This window comes from Chlorocebus sabaeus, chromosome 16 (genome assembly GCF_047675955.1).
Source record: "Chlorocebus sabaeus isolate Y175 chromosome 16, mChlSab1.0.hap1, whole genome shotgun sequence".
NCBI classification, from domain to species: domain Eukaryota; kingdom Metazoa; phylum Chordata; class Mammalia; order Primates; family Cercopithecidae; genus Chlorocebus; species Chlorocebus sabaeus.
In genome coordinates, this window is record NC_132919.1 from 30,378,633 (window position 1) to 30,400,245 (window position 21,613).

General features: G+C 47.1%; 2 protein-coding genes across 4 annotated transcripts in view; one reads left to right on the plus strand and one right to left on the minus strand.

Moving 5' to 3' along the window:
• Window positions 1-21,613, plus strand: part of ADAP2 (ArfGAP with dual PH domains 2) — a 40,484-nt gene that overhangs the window by 12,707 nt on the left and 6,164 nt on the right. Inside the window, exons 5-9 of one of the 3 annotated variants that reach the window (XR_005238512.2) lie at window positions 369-481; window positions 12,009-12,155; window positions 16,532-16,615; window positions 19,068-19,161; window positions 20,527-20,589. Coding sequence is in view for 2 of the 3 variants with exons in the window: in XM_008010974.3 (XP_008009165.3) it covers window positions 369-481; window positions 12,009-12,155; window positions 16,532-16,615; window positions 20,527-20,589 (407 nt within the window). In the remaining variant the exon portion in view is untranslated. The remainder of the gene's footprint in view (window positions 1-368; window positions 482-12,008; window positions 12,156-16,531; window positions 16,616-19,067; window positions 19,162-20,526; window positions 20,590-21,613) is intronic. The other 2 variants (XM_008010974.3, XM_037992541.2) reach the window with 2 other exon arrangements.
• Window positions 12,463-12,991, minus strand: LOC119621889 (small ribosomal subunit protein eS27-like). Its single transcript, XM_037992544.2, has one exon. It carries the CDS (start codon window positions 12,974-12,976, stop codon window positions 12,539-12,541), a length of 438 nt encoding a protein of 145 aa, XP_037848472.2. The 5' UTR covers window positions 12,977-12,991; the 3' UTR covers window positions 12,463-12,538.

Here is a 21,613-nt window from a genome sequence, read left to right on the forward strand (position 1 = left end):
GGTTGATGTCAACAAGAAGTTTGGCAGGACCATATGTATTGAGTATGTATTTAGGTGTCTTTCAGAATCAGTCCAGTATCTCAGGACTTTGGCTTCTTAAGGGTCTTCTTATGAGACAGCCTGATACACAGAAGGTCAAGGAAGGAAGGTTTTAGGCAGTGGGAAGTGCCCCTGAAGTGAGAAGACATCACAAAATTGGCCCCAGAAGGGATCCTCGTGTACTGCAGCTGAAATAGGGAAGTTTGAGTGGAGATATTTTGGCAGCAGGATGGAAGGCTCATTCCACCCTTGAGAACCTCAGAGATCCTGAGCTGCTTGTGCATCTTAAGGTCACATGTGTTCACTCTTTGTCATCCTTGCTGCTTAAGGTAACCGAGAAGGATTCCTGTGGAAGCGAGGAAGGGACAACTCACAGTTTCTGAGACGGAGGTTTGTACTTCTGGCAAGAGAAGGCCTCCTGAAGTACTACACAAAAGAAGGGGTAAGATGCCAGACCAACGAGAGCAGGTGCCTTCCTGAGCACTCTCACTCAACTAAGGTCTACATTCTAATCAGTGGTGCCTTTTCTTGTAGATCATCTCAGCCCCTGAGAGTTGGGCACAACATTTGGCTACTTTTCCATGGTTATACAGTAAACCAGCCCACTAAAAATCACAATTTCTGTCCACCTAGAATCGGCTTAGACAGGTCCATGTTTAAGCCTTTGATGACCACTTGGTTTTGCTTCATTTATTCATTCACTTAAGAAACATTTATTGAGTATCTACTGTGTGCTAGACATTATTCTAGGCACTGAGGATACAGCAGGGAACTAAACAAAACTCTCGTTCGCAGGGAGCTTTCAGTCTAGTGAAAGGAAAGAACTCCATAATCAACACATCAATATATAATATACCAGGAGGCAATAGTTTTATAAAGTAAAATAGAAGCGGCTGCGCACAGTAGCTCACACCTGTAATCCCAGCACTTTAGGAAGAGGTTGAGGCAGGGGGATTGCTTGAGTTCAGGAGTTTGAGATCAGCCTGGGCAACATGGTGAAACCCCATCTCTACAAAAAATACAAACATTAGCTGGGTCAAGCACATGCACTTTTGCATGGTGGCGCATGCCTGTAGTCCCAGCTACTAGGGAGTCTGAGGTGGGAGAATTGCTTGAGCATGGGAGGTCGAGGCTGCATTGAGCTGAGACTGTGCCACTACTCTAGCTTGGGTGACAGAGTGACACCCTGTCTCAAAAAGAAAAAAAAAAAAAAAAAAAGGTAAAAAAGCAGAGAGTGAGAAGATAGAGAACAATGAGAATGTGTCGGAGTCAGGGAGTGCTGTGGCAGAGTGATCACGGAAGGCCTCTCTGGTGACATTTGAACAGATAACTGAACAAATGTGAGCATTGAGTGACATGGCTATGTGGGGGAGGAGTAGAAGTGGGAGCAACAGTATGTGCAGAAGCCCTGAGCACGGGTAGGGTCAAACACCTACACCTTTGCACCGATTTGAGAAAGATGATCCCTCTAAGAGGGTGCAGCCCCTGGGGCCCAGTCTCAAAAATCAGAAGCCTGGTTTGCAGTGACCAGTCAGCTAGGAGCTTTTTACACAGTGCACAAACTACTTAACCATAAGCTGCAGCCCCGGCCCTGAGCTAGAAGTGTGTTTGTTGGGTATAGGGCATCAAGGAGGGCAGAGTAACTTGTGCAGAGTGAGCAAGGAAAAGGGTGGAGGGAGATGAAGTCACATGGTGGAGGGCCTTGTAGGTCACAGCAAGACGGGATCTCTTTTGGTAACAGTTTATTGAGATATAATTCACGTACCATATAATTCACTCATTTAAAGTATGCAGTCAATTGACTTTTAGTATATTCACAGAGTAGTACAACTATCACCACAATTCAGTTAAAAACTTTAAACCCCTTATCCCTTAGCTGTAATCCCCTGCCTCACCCCACCACTAGCCCTAGGCAACCAACAACCTACTTTCTGTCTCTATGGATTTGCCTAATCTGGTTTATTTTATTTTATTTTTTTATTTTATTTTATTTATTTTTTTAGAGACAGGGTCTTCCTCTGTTGGCCAGGCTGGAGTGCAGTGGTGCAATCATAGCTCACTGCAACCTTAAATTATTGGCCTCAAGCTCTCCTCCTGCTCTGGGCTCTCAAAGCACCGGGATTGCAGATGCATACCACTCCACCCAGCTAATTTTTATTTACTTATTTATTTTTGTAGAGATAGGGTTTTGCTTTGTTGCCTCGGCTGTTCTCAAACTCCTGGCTTCAAGCAATCCTCCGCCTCAGCCTCCCAAAGTACTAGGATTATAGATGTAAGCTGCTGCACCAGGCCCCATCTGTTTTTTTTATTATAGCCATCTTCGTTGGTACGAAGTCGTATCTCACTGTGGTTTTGATTGGTGTTTCCCACATGGCAAATGATGTTGAGCATCTTTTTAATGTGCTTATTGGCCATTTGTATATCTTATTTGTAGAAATGTCTATTCAGATCCTTTCCCCATATTGGTCGGGCACGGTGGCTCACGCCTGTAATTCCAGCACTTTTGGAGGCCAAAGTGGGCGGATCACGAGGTCAAGAGATCGAGACCGTCCTAGCCAACACAGATCCTTTCCCCATATTTTAATTAGGTTATTTGCCTCTTTATTATTAAATTGTAATAGTTCTTCATATATTCTAGATACAAGTCACTTACACATGTATGATTTGCAAAACTTTGGGCTTTTGGATTTTACTGAGTGAAATGGGAAACAATTGGAGGATTTTGAGCTAAGAAGTGATATTATTTGACTTAAGCTTTTGATTGATTAATTGATTGATTTGAGATGGAGTCTCGCTTTGTCGCCTAGTGCAGAGTGCAGTGGCGCAATCTCGGCTCACTGCAACCTGTGCCTCCCGGGTTCAAGCAATTCTTTGCCTCAGCCTCTTGAGTAGCTGGGATTACAGGCGCCTGCCACGATTCCAAGCTAGTTTTTGTATTTTTACTACACAGGGTTCCACCATCTTGGCCAGGCTGGTCTTGAATTCTTGACCTCATGATCCACCCGCCTTACCCTCCCAAAGTGCTGGGATTACAGGCTTGAGCCGCCGCGCCCGGCCTATTTATTTATTTTTTGAGATGGGATTTCACTCTGTCACTCAGATTGGAGTGCAATGGTGTGATCTCTGCTCACTGTGACCTCTGCCTCCTGGGTTCAAGCGATTCTCCTGCCTCCCCAGTAGCTGGGACTACAGGCGTGCACCACCACACCTGGCTAATTTTTGTATTTTTAGTAGAGACAGAGTTTCACCATGTTTACCAGGCTGATTTAGAACTCCTGACCTCATGTGATCTGCCTGCCTCAGCCTCCCAAAATGCTGGGATTACAGGCATGAGCCACTGCGCCCAGCCTGACTTAAGCTTTTTAAAAGCAGCACGCTGGCTGCTGCTAGGGTGAGTAGGAAGGAAGGAGGCCAGAGTGGAGGCAGAGAAATTAGTCAGGAAGCTGTTGCAATAACCCAACATGAAGAAGAGTGGTGGATCTGACCAGGATGGTTAGAAGTGGTCAGATTCTGGATATATTTTGGAAGTAGAGGCAATAGAATTTATTGAAGGATTGGATGTGGGGTGTGAGAGTAAGAGGAATCAAGGATGATTCCCAGATTTTTGCTCTACAAAACTACAGGAATAGATTTGCTTTTTTTTTTTTTTTTTTTGAGATGGAGTCTGGGTCTGTCGCCCAGGCTGGAGTTCAGTGGCCGGATCTCAGCTCACTGCAAGCTCCGCCTCCCGGGTTTACGCCATTCTCCTGCCTCAGCCTCCCGAGTAGCTGGGACTACAGGCGCCCGCCACCTCGCCCGGCTAGTTTTTTGTATTTTTTAGTAGAGACGGGGTTTCACCGTGTTCGCCAGGATGGTCTCGATCTCCTGACCTCGTGATCCGCCCGTCTCGGCCTCCCAAAGTGCTGGGATTACAGGCTTGAGCCACCGCGCCCGGCAGAGATTTGCTATTTACTAAGGTGGCAAAGACTTAGACCCCTAAGGAGATTTTATTTCAACATTTTTGCCGAAATGGTGCAAAAGGCAGGAAGAGAAAGCGCTACTGCAGTTAGCGCCTTTTTATTTTGAGATGCCTATTAGTCATCCAGTAGAGACATGGGGAAAGAAGTTGGATGTATGTTTCCTGAATTCTAAATCCAAGTGACAGAAGTTGGATGTATGATTTGGAGGCTTGGAGAAAATTTGGAACTGGAGTCGTCAGCATGTAGACTGGTTTAGTAATGGGACTGGCTAGGATCACCTAAGCAGGAAAAAGGTGTTCAAGGACTAAGTATTTTGGTTATTTGTTGCTGAGTAACAAACCATCCTAAAACTTAATGGCTTAAAATATCAATTTACTATTTCTCACAATCCTATGGGTCAGGAATTTGAGCAGGCCTCACCTGTTCTGGTGTACTCCATGTGGCATCAGCTGGGCTACTCTGCTGCCCTTAGCTGGCCAGAGATCCAAAGAAGCTTTCACTAATGTCTGGTGCCTTGGTGTGCTCTATATGGTTGCTTTCTCTTCCTCATTCAGGAGTCTAGCTCAAGCTTTCTTGTGGTTTGGCTGCTGACTTCCCTAAACAAAAGTAAATGCTACCAGACCTCTGGAAGGCTAACCAGGAGCTGCATTCTATTGGTCAAAGCAAGGCATGCAACAAGCCCTGATTCAAGGGGAGGGGAAATAGATTCAACTTCTTCATGGATAGAGTGTCATGTACACACTGGGAGGGAAAGACTTGGTGAACGCCATCTTTGGAGACCATCTAGCCCATTGAGCCCTGGGGCATTCCAGTATTTAAAGGACAGAAAGATAAGAAGTTTTCAGCATCAAGCCTGTAATCCCAGCACTTTGGGAGGCCGAGACGGGCGAATCACTAGGTCAGGAGATCGAGACCATCCTGGCTAACACGGTGAAACCCCGTCTCTACTAAAAAATACAAAAAACTAGCCAGGTGAGGTGGCGGGCGCCTGTAGTCCCAGCTACTCGGGAGGCTGAGGCAGGAGAATGGCGTAAACCCGGGAGGCGGAGCTTGCAGTGAGCTGAGATCCGGCCACTGCAGTTCAGCCTGGAGGATAGAGCCAGACTCTGTCTCAAAAAAAAAAAAAAAAAAAAAAGTTTTCAGCAAAGAGAATGTGAAATTGTGGCCAACAAAGTAAGTGAAGGATAAGCTCTGAGCACTTTAGCCTTCACCTTACTCTATTTCCTATATGTAGAATTATATATTTCCCCTGTTGCTTTTCTAGGCAGACCAGAGTAATGCTAAAAGGTCTGTTTATGGGGAGGAGAAGGGAGGATGAAAAGAAGTAGGTTAAAGGGTACAAACATATTGTAAGGTGGAAGGAATAAATTTAATATTTGATGCCAGAGTGGGATAACTATATTTAACAAAAATACTCGGGTGACCAACACCCAAATATCCTGACTTGATCACTACACATTATATACATGTGGCAAAATTTCACATGTACCCCATAAATTTGCACAAATAATAATAAAAAAATCTGTCCAATGTGGCCACAGTCTAGGACCAAGTGAAAAATGTTAAGGGATGAAGAATCTTTACCTTCCAAGTTAGAGGAAGAATTTTTTCTCAGTCTTCAATGTAAAGCACTGAAGAATGTGGCTTTTTCAACATTTTTGCTGAAATGGTACAAAAGGCAGGAAGAGAAAGCGCTACTGCAGTTAGGAAAGGTCACCAAACCCCAGCAGCTGCTGTGAGCTGGCCTCTCGGACAGGGCCTCATCACTGGTTGAAAAAAGTTGGTCTGGTTTTCAGTCCTACACCAGTTCAGTCCAGAATAGTCCAAAAATAGGATAGGCTCCCTGTGTTCTTATTTATTTATTTCCCAGGGTGGATATTTTAAAATCATAAAGGTAACTAATTTTAAGGTAAAACTTTTGGGTAATACAAAAAAGGAAATGAAGTATAAAGAAAGTGAAACTCAAAAAAAAAAAAAAAAAAAAAAAAAGCCTGAAGCTCTATACAAAGCACTTAAAAAAGTCCTTGGAGGCCGGGCTCAGTGGCTCATGCCTGTAATCCCAGCACTTTGAGAGACTGAGTCGGTTGGATCAATTGAGGTCCGGAGTTCATGAGCAGCCTGGCCAACATGATGAAACCCCATCTCTACTAAAAATACAAAGCTTTGCTGGGTGTGGTGGTGCATGTCTGTAATCCCAGCTACTGGAGAAGCTGAGGCACAAGAATTGCTTGAACCTGGGAGGCTGGAGGTTGTGGTGAGCTAAGATTGCGCCACTGCACTCCAGCCTGGGTGAAAGAGCAAGATTCCATCTTAAAAAAAAAAAAAAAAAAAAATTGGCCGGGCGCGGTGGCTCGCACCTGTAATCCCAGCACTTTGGGAGGTTGAGGTGGGCAGATCACAAGGTCAGGAGATCGAGACCATCTTGGCTAACATGATGAAACCCCGTCTCTACTAAAAATACAAAAAATTAGCCAGGCGTGGTGGTGGGCCCCTGTAATCCCAGCTACTCTGGAGGCTGAGGCAGGAGAATGGCGTGAACCCGGGAGGCGGAGCTTGCAGTGAGCAGAGATCGCACCACTGCACTCAGCCTGGGTGACAGAGCAAGATTCTGTCTCAAAATAAATAAATAAAAATAATAATAAAAATAAATAAATATATAAACTTTATTTCTCAACATAAGCTCCATCAAGGTCAAGACACTTTTATAAGTGATGACACCAGCCATTTAGTCCATCCCCAAGCAATTGAGGGTCCTGGAAATTTAACCATGCCAATGCAGTCTTTTTTACATTTTGTTTTTTTCTGCCGTTGTTTGAGACAGGGTCTTGCTCTTTCACCAAGGCTGGAGTGCAGTGCAATTCTAGCTCACTGCAGCCTCAACCTCCCAGGCTCAAGCGATCCTTCCACCTCAGCCTCCTGAGTAGCTGGGATTTCAGGCACATACCACCATGCCTGGCTAATTTTTGTATTTTTTGGCAGAGACAGGGTTTCGTCATGTTGCCCAGGTTAGTCTTGAACTCCTGAACTCAAGCAATCTAATCTACCAGCCTTAGCCTCCCGAAGTGCTAGGATAACAGACATGAGCCACCACGCCTGGCCTTTTTTTTTTACACTATTAACTGAAGAAAGGTGGGTACCCTTCACAGATTTTTTTTTTTTTTTTTTTTTTGAGATGGGGTCTCACTTCGTCACCCGGGCTGGAGTACAGTGGCACGATCTTGGCTTACTGCAACCTTTGCCTCCCAGGTTCAAGTGATTGTCCTGCCTCAGCCTCCCCAGCAGCTGGGATTACAGACATCCACCACCACGCTGGGCTAATTTTTGTATTTTTAGTAGAGACGGGGTTTCACCACGTTGGCCAGGCTGGACTTGAACTCCTGACCTCAAGTGATTCACCCACCTTGGTCTCCCAGAGTGCTGGGATTATAGGCATGAGCCACCACACTCGGCCGCCTTTACAGATTTTTTAAGACTAGAAAACGAAAAAAAGTTAGAAGAAGCCGAATTTGGATGGTAAGATGGATGCGTAATGACTTCCCATTGAAGCTCTCACAAAATTGCTCTGGTTTGATGAGAGAAATGTAGCTAAAGCATTGTCGTGGGGGAGAAGGACTCTCTGGTGAAGCTTTCTCAGATGTTTTTCTGCTGAAGCTTTGGCTAACTTTCTCAAAACACTCTCATAATGAGCAGATGTTACTGTTCTTTGGCCCCCTAGAAAGTCAACAAGCAAAATGCCTTGAGCATCCCCCAGAAAACTGTTGCCATGGCCTTTGTTCTTGACTGGTCTGCTTTTGCTATGACAGGACCACTTCCACCTCTTGGTAACCACTGCTTTGATTGTGCTTTGTCTTCAGGATCATACTGGTAAAGCCATTTTTCATCTCCTGTTACAATTCTTCAAAGAAATGCCTCAGGATCTTGATCTCACTTGTTTAAAATTTCCATTGAAAACTCTGCTCTTGTCTGCAACTGATCTGGGTGCAATGGCATTGGCACCCATTGAGTGGAAAGTTTGTCCAACTTTAATTTTTCAGTCAGATTTGTGTGAGCTGCACCAGTTGAGATATCTGTGGTGTTAGCTATTGTTTCTGCTGTTAATTTTTGCTTCTCTTCAATTAGGGCATGAACAAGATGATTTTTTTCCTTGCAAATTGATGTAGATGGTCTGCTGCTGCAGGCGCCATCTTCCACATCATCTTGTCCCTCCTTAACAAGTTATCCATTTGTAAACTGCTAATTTCTTTGGGGATTTGTCCCCATAAACTTTTCCGAAAGCATCAGTGATTTCACCATTCTTCCATCTAAGCTTCACCATAAATGTTGATGTTTCTTCTCGCTTCAATTTTAGCAGAATTCACATTGCTCTGAAAGGGACTGTTTTCAAGTTGATGTCTTACCGTTCTTAGTGCCTCAAACGAAATCCCATTCAGACATGTTATAAAAAGTTAGTATGAGTTTATTTTGGTGCAAAACAATTTGAAATTCATGCATAGTGTTTTCATACTATGTGTTTTCCATGAACTTTTCTAAGTCCCCTTGTATAAGAGTATTATATGATCTCATTTATATGAAATTTTAGAACAGGCAAAACTATACTGATAGAAGACAAGTAAGTGGTTATCTGGTGTTGGAATGGGGTAGAGATTCTGCGAAGGGGGATGAGTGAACTATTTTGGGGTATTTAGGATGATTAATAGTGTTTTATATCTTGATTGTTGTGGATACATGGGTATATACATTTGTCAAAAATCAAACTCTCTCTCTCTCTCTCTCTCTATATATATATATATTTTTTTTTTCCCCGAGATGGAGTCTTGCTCTGTCACCAGGCTAGAGTGCAGTGGAACGATCTTGGCTCACTGCAACCTCTGCCTTCTGGGTTCAAGGATTCTCCTTCCTCAGCCTCACTAGTAGCTGGGACTACAGGCATGTGCCACCACGCCCAGCGAATTTTTGTATTTTTAGTAGAGACAGAGCTTCACCCTGTTGGCCAGGATGGTCTCCATCTCTTAACCTCATGATTCACTTACCTCAGCCTCCCAAAGTGCTGGGATAACAGGTGTGAGCCACTGTGCCTGGCTCAAACTATACTCCTTTTTTTTTTTTTTTTTTGAGATGGAGTCTTGCTCTGTCGCCCAGGCTGGAGTGCAGTGGCATGATCTCGGCTCACTGCAAGCTCCACCTCCCAGGTTCACGCCGTTCTCCTGCCCCAGCCTCCCGAGTGGATGGGACTACAGGTGCCCGCCACTATGCCCAGCTAATTTTTTGTATTTTTAGTGGAGATGGGGTTTCACTGTGTTAGCCAGGATGGTCTCGATCTCCTGACCTCGTGATCCACCCACCTCAGCCTCCCAAAGTGCTGGGATTCAAACTATATTCTTAATATAAGTACAGTTTATTGTTTCTAAACCACCTCAATAAATGTTGATTAAGTGAAAATTAATAATGAGATACAATTCCATACCTATCATATTGGCAAAAATTTTGTAATCTGGTAGTGTCAAGTGTTGGTGAGTGTATGGGGAAAGGGGAATTATTCTGTTTCATTGATGGAAGCAAATATTGGTACAATCACTGTTGAGCCATTCAGCAGAATAATTTGTCAGTCTCTAGTAAGTGAAGATGTATATAACTGTAATCTAGCAATTCCATTTCTAAGCATACACTGTGACCCACAGATACACTCACATATGTGTACCAGGGCACAAACTGACTGCAACATTACTTATGATAGCAAAAAATCAGGAACAATCTCAATGTATCTATTAACAGAAGATAGATTGATAACTTTTGGTATAGTCATTTATAAGAGAAAACTAGACTGGTGTATCTCAGCATGGGTAGACCTCAAAAATATAATGTTGAAAGCAAAAAACAACCTCATTAAAATGGGCAAAAGATGTGTACAGACACTTCTCCCAAGAAGACATACACGTGGCCAACAAGCAAATGAAAAAATGTTCAACCTCACTAATCAGAGAAATGTAAGTCAAAACCACACTGAGATACCATTTATACCAGTCAGAATGGCTATTATCAAAAAGTAAAAAAGTAACAGATACTGGTGAGGTTGTAGAGAAAAGGAAATGTTTACACATTTGTGGCAGGGATGTAAATTAGTTCAGCCACTGTGGAAAGCAGTTTGGAGATTTCTCAAAGAACTTAAAACAGAACTAACATTTGACCCAGCAGTCCCATTACTGGGTATATACCCAAAGCAATAGAAATAATTCTACTATAGGCCAGATGCAGTGGCTCACGCCTGTAATCCTAGCAATTTGGGAGGCAGAGGCCAGTGGGTCACCTGAGGTCGGGAGTTCGAGATCACCCTGACCAACATGGAGAAACCCTGTCTCTACTAAAAATACAAAATTAGCCAGGCATGGTGGCACATCTCTGTAATCTCAGTGACTTGGGAGGCTGAGGCAGGAGAATCGCTTGAACCTGGGAGGTGGAGGTTGCAGTGAGCCAAGATCGCTCCATTGTACTCCAGCCTGGGCAACAACAGTGAAACTCCGTCTCAAAAAAAAAAAAATAAAGAAAAGAAAAAAGAGATAATTCTACTATAAAGACACATGTACACATATGCTCATTGCAGCACTATTTACAATAACAGAAACATGGAATCAGCCTAGGTGCCCATCAGTGGTGGACTGGATAATGGAAATGTGGTACATAGAATACTACACAGCCATAAAAAAGAATGAGATTGGCCAGGCACGGTGGGTCATGCCTGTAATCCCAGCATTTGGGAGGCCGAGGCAGGTAGATCACAAGGTCAGGAGTTCGAGACCAGCCTGACCAACATGGTCAAACCCCATCTCTATTAAAAATACAAAAATTAGCCAGATGTGGTGGCGCACGCCTATAATCCCAGCTACTCAGGAGGCTGAGGCAGGAGAATGGTTAGAATCTGGGAGGTGGAGGTTGCAATGAGCTGAGATCATGCCTTTGCACTTCAACCTGAGCAACAGAGCGAGATTCTATCTCAAAAATTAAAAAAAAGAACGAGATTGGTTAGGGGTGATGGCTCACGCCTGTAATCCCAGCACTTTGGGAGGCTGAGGCGGGCAGATCACCTGAGATCAGGAGTTTGAGACCAGCCTGGCTAACATAGTGAAACCCCGTTTCTACTAAAAATACAAAAAATTAGCTGGATATGGTGGCACGTGTCTGTAATCCCAGCTACTTGGGAGGCTGCGAGAATCCCTTGAACCTGGGAGACAGAGATTGCAGTGAGCCAAGATCATGCCACTGCACTCCAGCCTGGGCAACAAGAGTGAAACAAAACAAAGATAAAAACAAAGAAAAGAATGAGGTCATGTTCTTTGCAGCAACATGGATTGATCTGGATAATATTATCTTAAGTAACTAACAAAGGAACAGAAAACCAAATGTTCTAACTTATAAATGGAAGCTAAACGTTGAGTACCCATGGACACAAAGAAGAGAACGATAGACTAGGCGCAGTGGCTCATACCTATGATTCCAGCACTTTGGTAGGCCAAGGCGGGTGGATCACCTGAGGTCAGGAGTTCATGAGCAGTCTGGCCAACATAGCGAAAACCCATCTCTACTTAAAAATACAAAAATTAGCCAGGTGTGGTGGCTAGAGTGCAGTGGCACAATCTCAGCTCACTGCAACCTCCGCCTCCCAGGTTCAAACCACTCTCTTGCCTCAGTCTCCCGAGTCACTGGGATTGCAGGCGCCTGCCACCATGCCTAGCTAATTTCTGTATTTTTAGCAGAGACAGGGTTTTACCAAGTTGGCCAGGCTGGTCTCGAACTCCTGACCTCGTGATCCACCCGCCTTGGTCTCCCAAAGTACTGGGATTACAGGCGTGAGCCACCGCATCTGGCCAGTATCTGTGAATTTTGATATGAGAGCAAGAACATTTAAAACCCGTATATTTACAAATTGATGTTTGTTTGCATGAAGGCCTTGGTGAAAGTTGACCAAAAGTCACCCTGTGGACTGTCAACATCTTTCTTTCTCTCTCTCTCTTTCAGGGTAAAAACCCCAAAGCTGTCATCAGCATTAAGGACTTGAATGCCACCTTCCAGACAGAGAAGATAGGGCACCCCCACGGGCTGCAGATCACCTACAGGAGAGATGGCCACATCAGGAACCTGTTTGTGTATCATGAAAGTGGGAAGGTGAGACGACTGGAGTTGCCACCTCCACCTCCAGCTCGCACCCCAGGACTCGGCAGGTGCAGCTCACCACCTCCCCTGCTCACTGGTGCTGTGCTCAGCTGCCTCTAGAGATTTTCTGCTACCATTTGCCTTAATTTATCATCACTTCCCAGTCTGAGACAAAGATATGAGGAGGGCAGGGTGAGATCAGGGAGAGGAACCTGGCAAGTACCATGGCTGTATCTGAACAGTGCACAGCCACCAATGAAAGTCCAGTTACAGAAGTGACTATGCCCAGGAATGCAAAGCCAGGTAGGGCCAGAGGTTATTTTATTTATTTATTTATTTTTATCCAAAATGTGTTTATTGAGATGGTTTCCCACTCATCTTGATTCAGAGTGCCTTTAGTGCTGCTTCCTCCTAAAGGAACATCCTTCTGTAAGCCTTGCTTTTCCTCCTGTAGGCTGGCAGAGGACAGTGGAGCAGCCAACACACAAAACTACCGTTTGTGCACGGCTAAAGACCGTGGTGATTTTATAGCATCCTGGGCATTTCACATCCGTGAAGTAGGAAATGGTGCTCTGCACCAGGCGTTTCTTCTTGTGTTTCCTCTTCTCCTCTTCTGGGGAGGGATGAAGGAGATCCTTTGCGAGAGGCATGTTCTCATGTGGGTAGGTCATCACCGCCGGAAAGGCAGGCCAGAGGTTTTGAATACGGGGGAGGAACTGATAGACAGTCAGGCGGCAGTGCGCCCCGGGACGCTGCTTCTCAACATGTGGTCCTGGTCCAACAGCATTGGCATCACCCAGGAGTTTGTTAAAAATAGTCTCAAGGCTGAGCATGGTAGCTTTTGCCTGTAATCCCAGAACTTTGGGAGGCCAAGGCAGGTGGATCACTTGAACCCAGGAGTTTGAGACCAGCCTCAACTGGTGGGGAGGGGGCTGTAATCCCAGCACTTTGGGAGGCCGAGGTGGGCGGATCATGAGGTCAGGAGATCGAGACCATCCTGGCGAACACGGTGAAACCCAGTCTCTACTAAAAATACAAAAAAATTAGCTGGGCGTGGGGGCGGGCGCCTGTAGTCCCAGCTACTCGGGAGGCTGAGGCAGGAGAATGGCAATGAACCCAGGAGATGGAGCTTGCAGTGAGCCGAGATGGCGCCACTGCACTCCAGCCTGGGTGACAGAGCAAGACTCCGCCTCAAAAAAAAAAAAAAAAGAAAAAAGAAAAAAGAAAAAGAAACTGCATTTTAACAGGATCCCAGGTGAGTCTTGTGCACATTTAAGTTTGAGAAGCACTATTTTTTTTCCTTTGGAGACAGAACTCGCTCTGTTGCCCAGGCTGGAGTGCAGTGGCGCGATTCGGCTCACTGCAACCTCCACCTTCAGGGTTCAAGCGATCCTCCTGCCTCAGCCTCCCGAGTAGCTGAGATCATACTCAGCTAATTTTTTTCTTTTCTTTTTTTTTTTTTTTTTTTTGTATTTTTAGTAGACACAGGGTTTCACCATGTTGGCCGGGCTGGTCTTGAATTCCTGACCTCAAGTGATCAGCCCACCTCGGCCTCCCAAAGTGCTGGAATTACAGGGGTGAGCCACTGAGAAGCACTATTTAATAGTCCAGGAAATCAGCCCAGTCAGAGATGAGCAGGCCAGTATAAGAGAATAAGCTGGGTCAGGTCCTGAGCAGGGTCTCAGGACTAGGCAGGGGACAGAGATGCTAAGTGGGAGTGGATGAAGGTGGGTGCTGACATTTTGTGACCATCTGTTAACTCCCCTGGGCACTGCTTTTGGTGATTGCTGTCCATCATTTCTTAATCCTCAAAATAAGCCCCCGTTACTGAGTCATGGACATGTTAGTAACTTGCTCGGGTCACAGCCAGTGGTTCCCGAGCCCTGCACCCACTTTACCTGCCATGTGCCTCTGCTGTAGGGAGGAACCTTGGCAGCAGGAGCCAGGAACCAGAGGCAGGGACTAGAACTTCCCAAGGGGCCCTAGCACCACGGCCCTAGCCCCCTCTCCATGCCAACCACTGTCACAAGGACTTTTACTGAGGCACCCAAGGTCTCTGGCACTTAGGATACCCAGCTCCCTCCTATCTGCCCAGTATGGTGCATCTGACAACCTGGGTCTGGCCGTTCTTCTCTTGTGCTTGATGCCCCAGCCTGTCTGTTAGATGGGCATAAATGAGTACTCCAGATCCCTGCCTGCAGGAGTCAGGGGGTGATTTAAAAACTAAGTGGACGGGCATAAGCGTTGGGGAGGGGGCTGTGGCAAACAGGAAAACCTGCATGGAGGATTGAAGCAAACAAAACTTCAGGAGCCAAACAGGTATGCAGGTTGGACTTGGCACCAGGATCACCAGATTGTGACTGGAGAGACCTTCCAACGTGAAGGCCTAGGCGTGTCTTTTCTGGGCTGGCCCCATTCCCTTAGTGCCTGAGACCTAAGAAGGTTCTTTTCTTTTTCTTTTTTTTTTTTGAGGAGGAGTCTTGCTCTGTCGCCCAGATTGGAGTGCAGTGGCACAATCTCAATCTCAGCTCACTGCAACCTCTGCCTACCAGGTTCAAGCAATTCTCCAGCCTCAACCTCTCGAGTTGCTGGGATTACAGGCATGCACCACCATACCTGGCTAATTTTGTATTTTTAGTAGAGATGGGGTTTCACCATGTTGGTCAGGCTGGTCTCAAACTCCTGACCTCAGGTGATCCACCCGCCTCAGCCTCCCAGACTGCTGGGATTACAGGCATGAGTCACCGCACCTGGCCAGAGGGTCCTTAGTGAACCCCAGGACAAGAGAGCACAGACCCCTGGAATCCTAGGCCTGTGTGCTTCGCCTATGAGAGAGAAAGGGAAATGGTTTCATTCCTTTGAAACCATATTCAAATGACTTTCTCAATCATCATATTATATCAAAGTCACAAACTACCACTATTTGAACAAGCCTTTTAGTCTTCCAATTCCAAATTCCTGGGAGAAGGAATCTGATAAGCCCAGTCCAGCCTCTGTATTGGTCCAGGCCTGGTCCAGCTGCTGTGGTTAAGCAGGGGCAGGATCACAGCCGTAAATGGGGCTGCCACTGGGGTTGGGTGAAGATAGGCGGGGTAGTTCTCACAGAAGCAGGGCTTGGGCTGAGCAAGCACTGAAAATCTATTACAACATCAAAACTAACCTGTGGGAGAAGTAGAATGTTTTACGTAAAAAGTGTGTGTGGGATGGAGTGGGCTAAGCAGAATGTCCCAAGACGAAGGAGCAGTAGGTGTTGGGAGAATTACATATAGTTTTGCATGGAAGGAGCTCAGACAGCAGTCATAGTAAAGAACTTAAGACTTTTTTTTTTTTTCTGAGGGTAGTAGACAGGACTCCAAGTCAGACTGATTAGATTTGTAATTAGAAAATCTGCAGGCCAGCCGTGGTGGCTCACGCCTGTTATCCCAGCACTTTGGGAGGCCAAGGCAGGCGGATCACGAGGTGAGGAGATTGAGACCATCCTGGCTAACACAGTGAAACCCCGTCTCTACTAAAAATACAAAAATTAGCTGGACATGGTGGCAGGTGCCTGTAGTCCCAGCTACTCAGGAGGCTGAGGCAGGAGAATGGCGTGAACCTGGGAGGCAGAGGTCACAGTGAGCTGAGATCGCGCCACTGCACTCCAGCCTGGGCAACAGAGCGAGACTCTGTCTAAAAAAAAAAAAAAAAAAAAAAATTCACTCTGGTTGCCATGAGAGGGTCAATCGGAGAACAGCCGATCAAGGCCAGCTAGATATGTGGTTGTCTAGGTGGGAGATGAAGGTGGCCCAGGCTGCTGAGGGACATGTTCTCTCAGAGTGACAGCAGAAGGGACCAAGCCAGCTTTGGCCTAAGTTGCCATGAGCATCCTCATCAGAGGAGCATCCCCAGGCACACCTGCTCCCCACCCAAATGCCAATCTTTGACATCTGAGGACAATGATTTCCTAGAACCTTTCTCCTTAGAGTGTATTCCACTGACTAGCAGCATCTTATCACCTGAGAGCGTGTTAGGAATGCAGAGTCTTGGGCCCCATTCCAAACCTACTGCATATGCCTCTGCATTGTAACAAGAGCCTCAGGAGATTTTGTACACATTAGAAAGTGAAAAGCACTGTCTGAGGCCATTGCAGAACTCCTGTGCGGTTCACCCAATCCTTTTTCGGGGCTCTGGGGTTATCCCTGTCAGAGGCTTCCTGTTTGCTAGGGTTAGCCCACGAGGCTCTGACACAGTCCTGCCTGGATGCCCCTGAGCCAAGCTGTGGGGTGTGTGCAGGCGCTGAATACATGCGCCCCACACGCAATGCCCAGCTAACTTCCCGCCACCAGACGCAGCCTCCCACCCACCCCATCTCACTGCTGTGTATGTGTCCTGTGCACTTCTCTCGGCAGGAGATAGTGGACTGGTTCAACGCCCTGCGTGCAGCCCGTCTGCAGTATCTAAAAATGGCTTTTCCTGAACTCCCAGAGTCTGAGGTGAGCTAAATGTGGACCCCAATTTCTGAATCTCCTCTCGGCCATCTCCTTCTTTCCTTGTCTGTTGACCTCGAAGACACTCAGAAGCCAGACTAGGGCTGGGCATGGTGGCTCACGCCGGTAATCCCAGCACTTTGGGAGGCCGAGGCCGGCGGATCAAGAGGTCAGGAGATGGAGACAATCCTGGCTAGCATGGTGAAACCCCGAATCTACTAAAAATACAAAAAAATTATCTGGGTGTGGTGGCGGGTGCCTATAATTCCAGTTACTTGGGAGGCTGAGGCAGGAGAATGGCACGAACCCGGGAGGCGGAGCTTGCAGTGAGCCGAGATGGCACCACTACACTCCAGCCTGGGTGACAGAGCAAGACTCCGTCTCAAAAAAAAAAAAAAGAAACCAAAGAAGCCAGACTAGGTTTGTTTGCAGGTAAGACCTTGAGGTTGAGGGCTGGGTAGCTCAGAGGGAAACCCAAGGCATTCTCCAGGGGAGCCTGGGGGGTTACAGCCTCACATATGACAAGGCAGCCTCCCAAAAGCAGGTCAGTTTCTCCCCTTCAGAGGAGTGTCAAGGGGCTCAGCATTTGGTCATCTCTTTCTGACCCCTTCTCCCTCTAAAATGTACAAATGATCCCTAACATGCTGCTTACAGAGTGCTTTGAGCCCGTTTTGTCTTGTGAAATGGCAGCCGGGCAGGGGTGATTATTTCCATTTCACTGATGTGATATACAGTCCCAGGAAGGGCAGGTGAATAACCAAAGGTGCGCTTCCCTTTGTAACATCCCCGCTTTGCCCTGTGATGCTCTGGGCTTGGGAAAGCCTGGGATCCTCCCCATAACAATTGTAACAGGAGCAGGTATGCCCTTCGTGGCCAACATGATGGGGAGCCGAGAACTGCATTTTGGTTGTCTCCAGACTTCTGGGGCCTTCATCTCCCTATTTCAGGCTGGGCCAGGGAGGCCTGCATGGTGTGGGGCAGTGGATGCTGCCTTGAGCCAGGAAGCCTGGGCTCTCAGGGATGCTCTATTGCTCACTTTCTGTGTGACCCCTGCAGGTCCTGGCACCTCTCTGAGCTTCTGTTTCCAGATTGGTAAGATGGCAGTTAGTCCAGGTCATCTTCAGGGTCCCTTCCGGCTCTGAGATTCTATACTCTGGTCCTCTTCAAGAGGCTCCCCTGTAAGAGGATTTTATAAGTGATGGGGGTGGAAAACCATTTTAATGCTGGGATTTTCTTAATCTCAACCATTAGAGCTTCCTTTTTTTTTTTTTTTTTTTGAGACGGAGTCTTGCTGTGTCGCCCAGGCTGGAGTGCAGTGGCACGATCTCCGCTCACTGCAAGCTCCGCCGCCTCCCGGGTTCCTGCCATTCTCCTACCTCAGCCTCCCTAGAAGCTGGGACTACAGGCGCCCACCATCACGCCCGGCTAATTTTTTTGTGTTTTTAGTAGAGACGGGGTTTCACCGTGTTCGCCAGGATGGTCTCGATCTCCTGACCTCATGATCCGCCCGCCTCGGCCTCCCAAAGTGCTGGGATTACAGGCGTGAGCCACCGCGCCCAGCCTAGAGCGTCCTTGAAAGCCTAAATGCTCCTTAATTCCAAGGTTTGTAGGGAGCCAGTTGTCTGGAATAGGGTCCCCTCCAGGCCCAACGATATGCTGAGATGGCAGCTGTCTGGGAGCAATTCCAGTAAGGCCCGAGTCAGATCCCTTGAGTCAGTCTGCTGAGTTTGCACCCAGAACTGGTTAATGCTGGCTCCCATGGGTTGGGGAGTGGAGGGTGCTGTCTGCTGACTATGAGGAAGGAGGACAAAGTGCAGATGCTCAGCCTTATTTAATCTGGGCAAGTTGCCCATCTTTGCTGACATGTGTAAAGGAAATTGCTCTTCGGTCAACATCCTCAGTGTTCCCCTGCCGCTCTCATCCACTGTCAGTACCCGATATCCATCCCGTGTCTTTCTTCCCATTTAATGTCTGTGTATGGTGTGAGGTTCTGAGCAATCACCAGGCCTGGCTCAGGCTTTAGGATCCACATGTTGGAAATCCAGGGCATCCCGGTGGGGTCTGTGGTCCTGTAATAAGTGCATATGGTCTTTTGGACTTCAGAGAAAGTAGGTATTGTTGCCATGGTGACAGATGATCCAGGCCCAGAGAGGTGAGGTGACTTGCCTAGGTGATAGTACCTCCTTTCTAGGGCTGTTGTGAGACTCCAGCGAGCCAAGGCATCTGAAGTACAGGAAGCAGTGCTCCAGCCATGTGATTTTCCTTTTTCTCCCAATGGTTTCCCTAGGCCTCTGCTTGCTCTGTGCTGACTCAAATTCAGAAGATTGAGCAGTTCGGGACTCCATCTGTTTTCTCCAAATGGAAGAATTAAAGCCTAGTGAATGTATTTTAGGAGGAGGGGAGTAGTACAGTTTATATTTTCTTTCTTACATTTAAAAAATTTTTTTATTTTTTGTAGAGATGGTATCTCACTTATGTTGCCCGGGCTGGTCTCGAACTTCTGGTCTCAAGCAATCCTCCTACCTCGGCCTCCCAAAGTGCTGGGACTACAGGTGTGAGCCACTGCATCTGACCTATATTTTCATTTTTGGCTCACAACTTTCCCCCTTTTAAACTTCCCGTAGCTGTTCCCCAGACCTCACTTCCCCTGTGCCTCTGCCCTGGGCCCTGGAGCTCTGGAGAAGCCTCTCTGTTCTTTGAAGCCTGGACTGTCATTTGAAGCTTTAGACTTTCCAGGTTGATGCCTGGGAGCATAGGAGGCCATCATCAACCCCTGGAAACATCTCTGAGTATAGGCTGACAGGCTGGAAGGGATTCTGGGGATCACATGATCCAGGTTGTTTCTCACACAGGGGAGACATAAGGCCTCATGAGACAGAAGGTCTTACAAAGGTAATGCAGCTGGTGGAGGCCAGAACTGGAGTTAGAACCAGGTCTCCCGACTTCTGCTTCAGAACTTTCTCTGTCCACTCTGGCATCATTTTCTTTTCTTTCTTTTTTTCTTTTTTTTTTCTGAGATGGAGTCTCCCTCTGTCACCCAGACTGGAGTGCAGTGGCACCATCTCAGCTCACTGCAACCTCTGCCTTCCGGGTTCAAGGGATTCTTTTGCCTCCGCCTACTGAGTAGCTGGGATTACAAGTGCGCACCACCATGCCCAGCTAATTTTTGTATTTATAGTAGAGATGGGGTTTCACCATGTTGGCCAGGCTAGTCTCAAATTCCTGGCCTCAAGTGATCCACCTGCCTTGGCCTCCCAAAGTGCTGGGATTACAGACGTGAGCCACCGCGCCCAGCCTCTGGCATCATTTTCTTGTTGCTCTGTGTCAGCACTCTGACCAATGACCACGCCTTTCCCAAGGTCCTGCTCAGAGGGCCCTGGCATGTTTATACTTTAGCACCCTAGTGTAGTGGTAGGAGTACAGTCTAGTGTCATCGGCCCTGGGCATGAATCTCAGGTCTTCGCACTACCAGTGATGTGACTTTAGGAAAATCCCCAGCCCCTTCTCTGTGGCCTGGTTTCTTCAGATGTGTAATGAGGCTGGTGATACCCACCTCGCAGGGTGATTGAGAATTGCAACCAGAGCCTGACGCAAAGTGGACCCTCAGAACATGTTCCCTGACACCAAGAGGGTCTCTGCAGAGCCTTGCCTATGTCCATACCCTGGGGTTACTGAAGGAGTCCTTAAACCAAAACTTGGCCGTGCCACTAAGTTCTGCAAACATCTGGGGTGCTGTTGACTGGCTCTGTGAAATATTAATATTATGTCCATTGCACTTTCCAAATATAATACCATGAGCCATGAGCACACATCCTTCCCCATTTCAAACTTCCCCTTTGTCGGGAGCCAGGCGGGAACCTGGAGCTTTGGGGTGTGAGTTAGGGGTCAGTGTCTGAGTGTCTGTCTCTCTTCCACAGCTCGTGCCATTCCTCACCAGGAGCTACCTCAAACAAGGCTTCATGGAAAAGACTGGGCCAAAGGTACCTTCTACCACTCCCTGGGGGACTTATGTAGTTCAATGTACACAAAAGGTTTAATGTGTTTATGGGATGACTGTTAAGAGAATAGTGAAAGGTGTTAGGCCAAGTTTGTCCAACGAACAGCCCATGGGCCGCCTGTTGCCCAGGACAGCTTGGAATTAGGCCCAACACAACTTCGTAAACTTTCTTTTTTAAATTTTTTTGAGACAGAGTCTTGCACTGTCACCCAGGCGGAGTGCGGTGGTGTGATCTTGGCTCACTGCAACCTCCACCTCCCGGATTCAAGGGATTCTCCTGCCTCAGACTCCTGAATAGCTGGGATTACAGGTGCCCGCCGCCATGACTGGCTAATTTTTGTAATTTTAGTAGAGAAGAGGTTTCACTATGTTGGCCAGGCTGGTCTCGAACTCCCGACCTCAAGCGATCTGCCCACCTCAGCCTCCCAAAGGGCTGGGATTACAGGCATGAGTCACCACGCCCAGCCAAATTCGTGAACTTTCTTAAAACATTATGAGACATTTTTGCGATTTTTTTTGTTTTAAGCTCATCAGCTATCATTAGTTTAGTGTATTTTATGTGTGGCCCAAGACAATTCTTCCAATGTGGCCCAGGGAAGGCAAAAGATTGGATACCCCTGTGTTAGGCAATCGTGAAAGCAAGCCTTGGGCAGGCGGAAAAAGTAGTCAAAGCGTTGTTTTCAGAGAGGCGCAGCCCCTCCGCGTGGTTCTTGTTGCCGGGCTTTCTCTCCCTGACCTAGGTTAGAATTTGGCCAAGGCCAGCACTTTCAGCCTTGCCAAGCAGTAGCCACTTCTGATTTTCCCCAACTTCCTTTTTCTCCGGCTTCTTTGTCCACCGCCTGAAAAAGAGGAAAGTGCCTCTTCCAAGTCAAGGCAGCACCTGGAGGCAGCAGGGTGAAGCTGGTAGAGGGTATGGTGGGGTTGGAAGGGTAATGGGCAGAACCTTCAATGCCTGAGGGCTCCTGTCCAGGCCCCAGGGAGAAGCACTAGGATGTCTGACTGAGGAG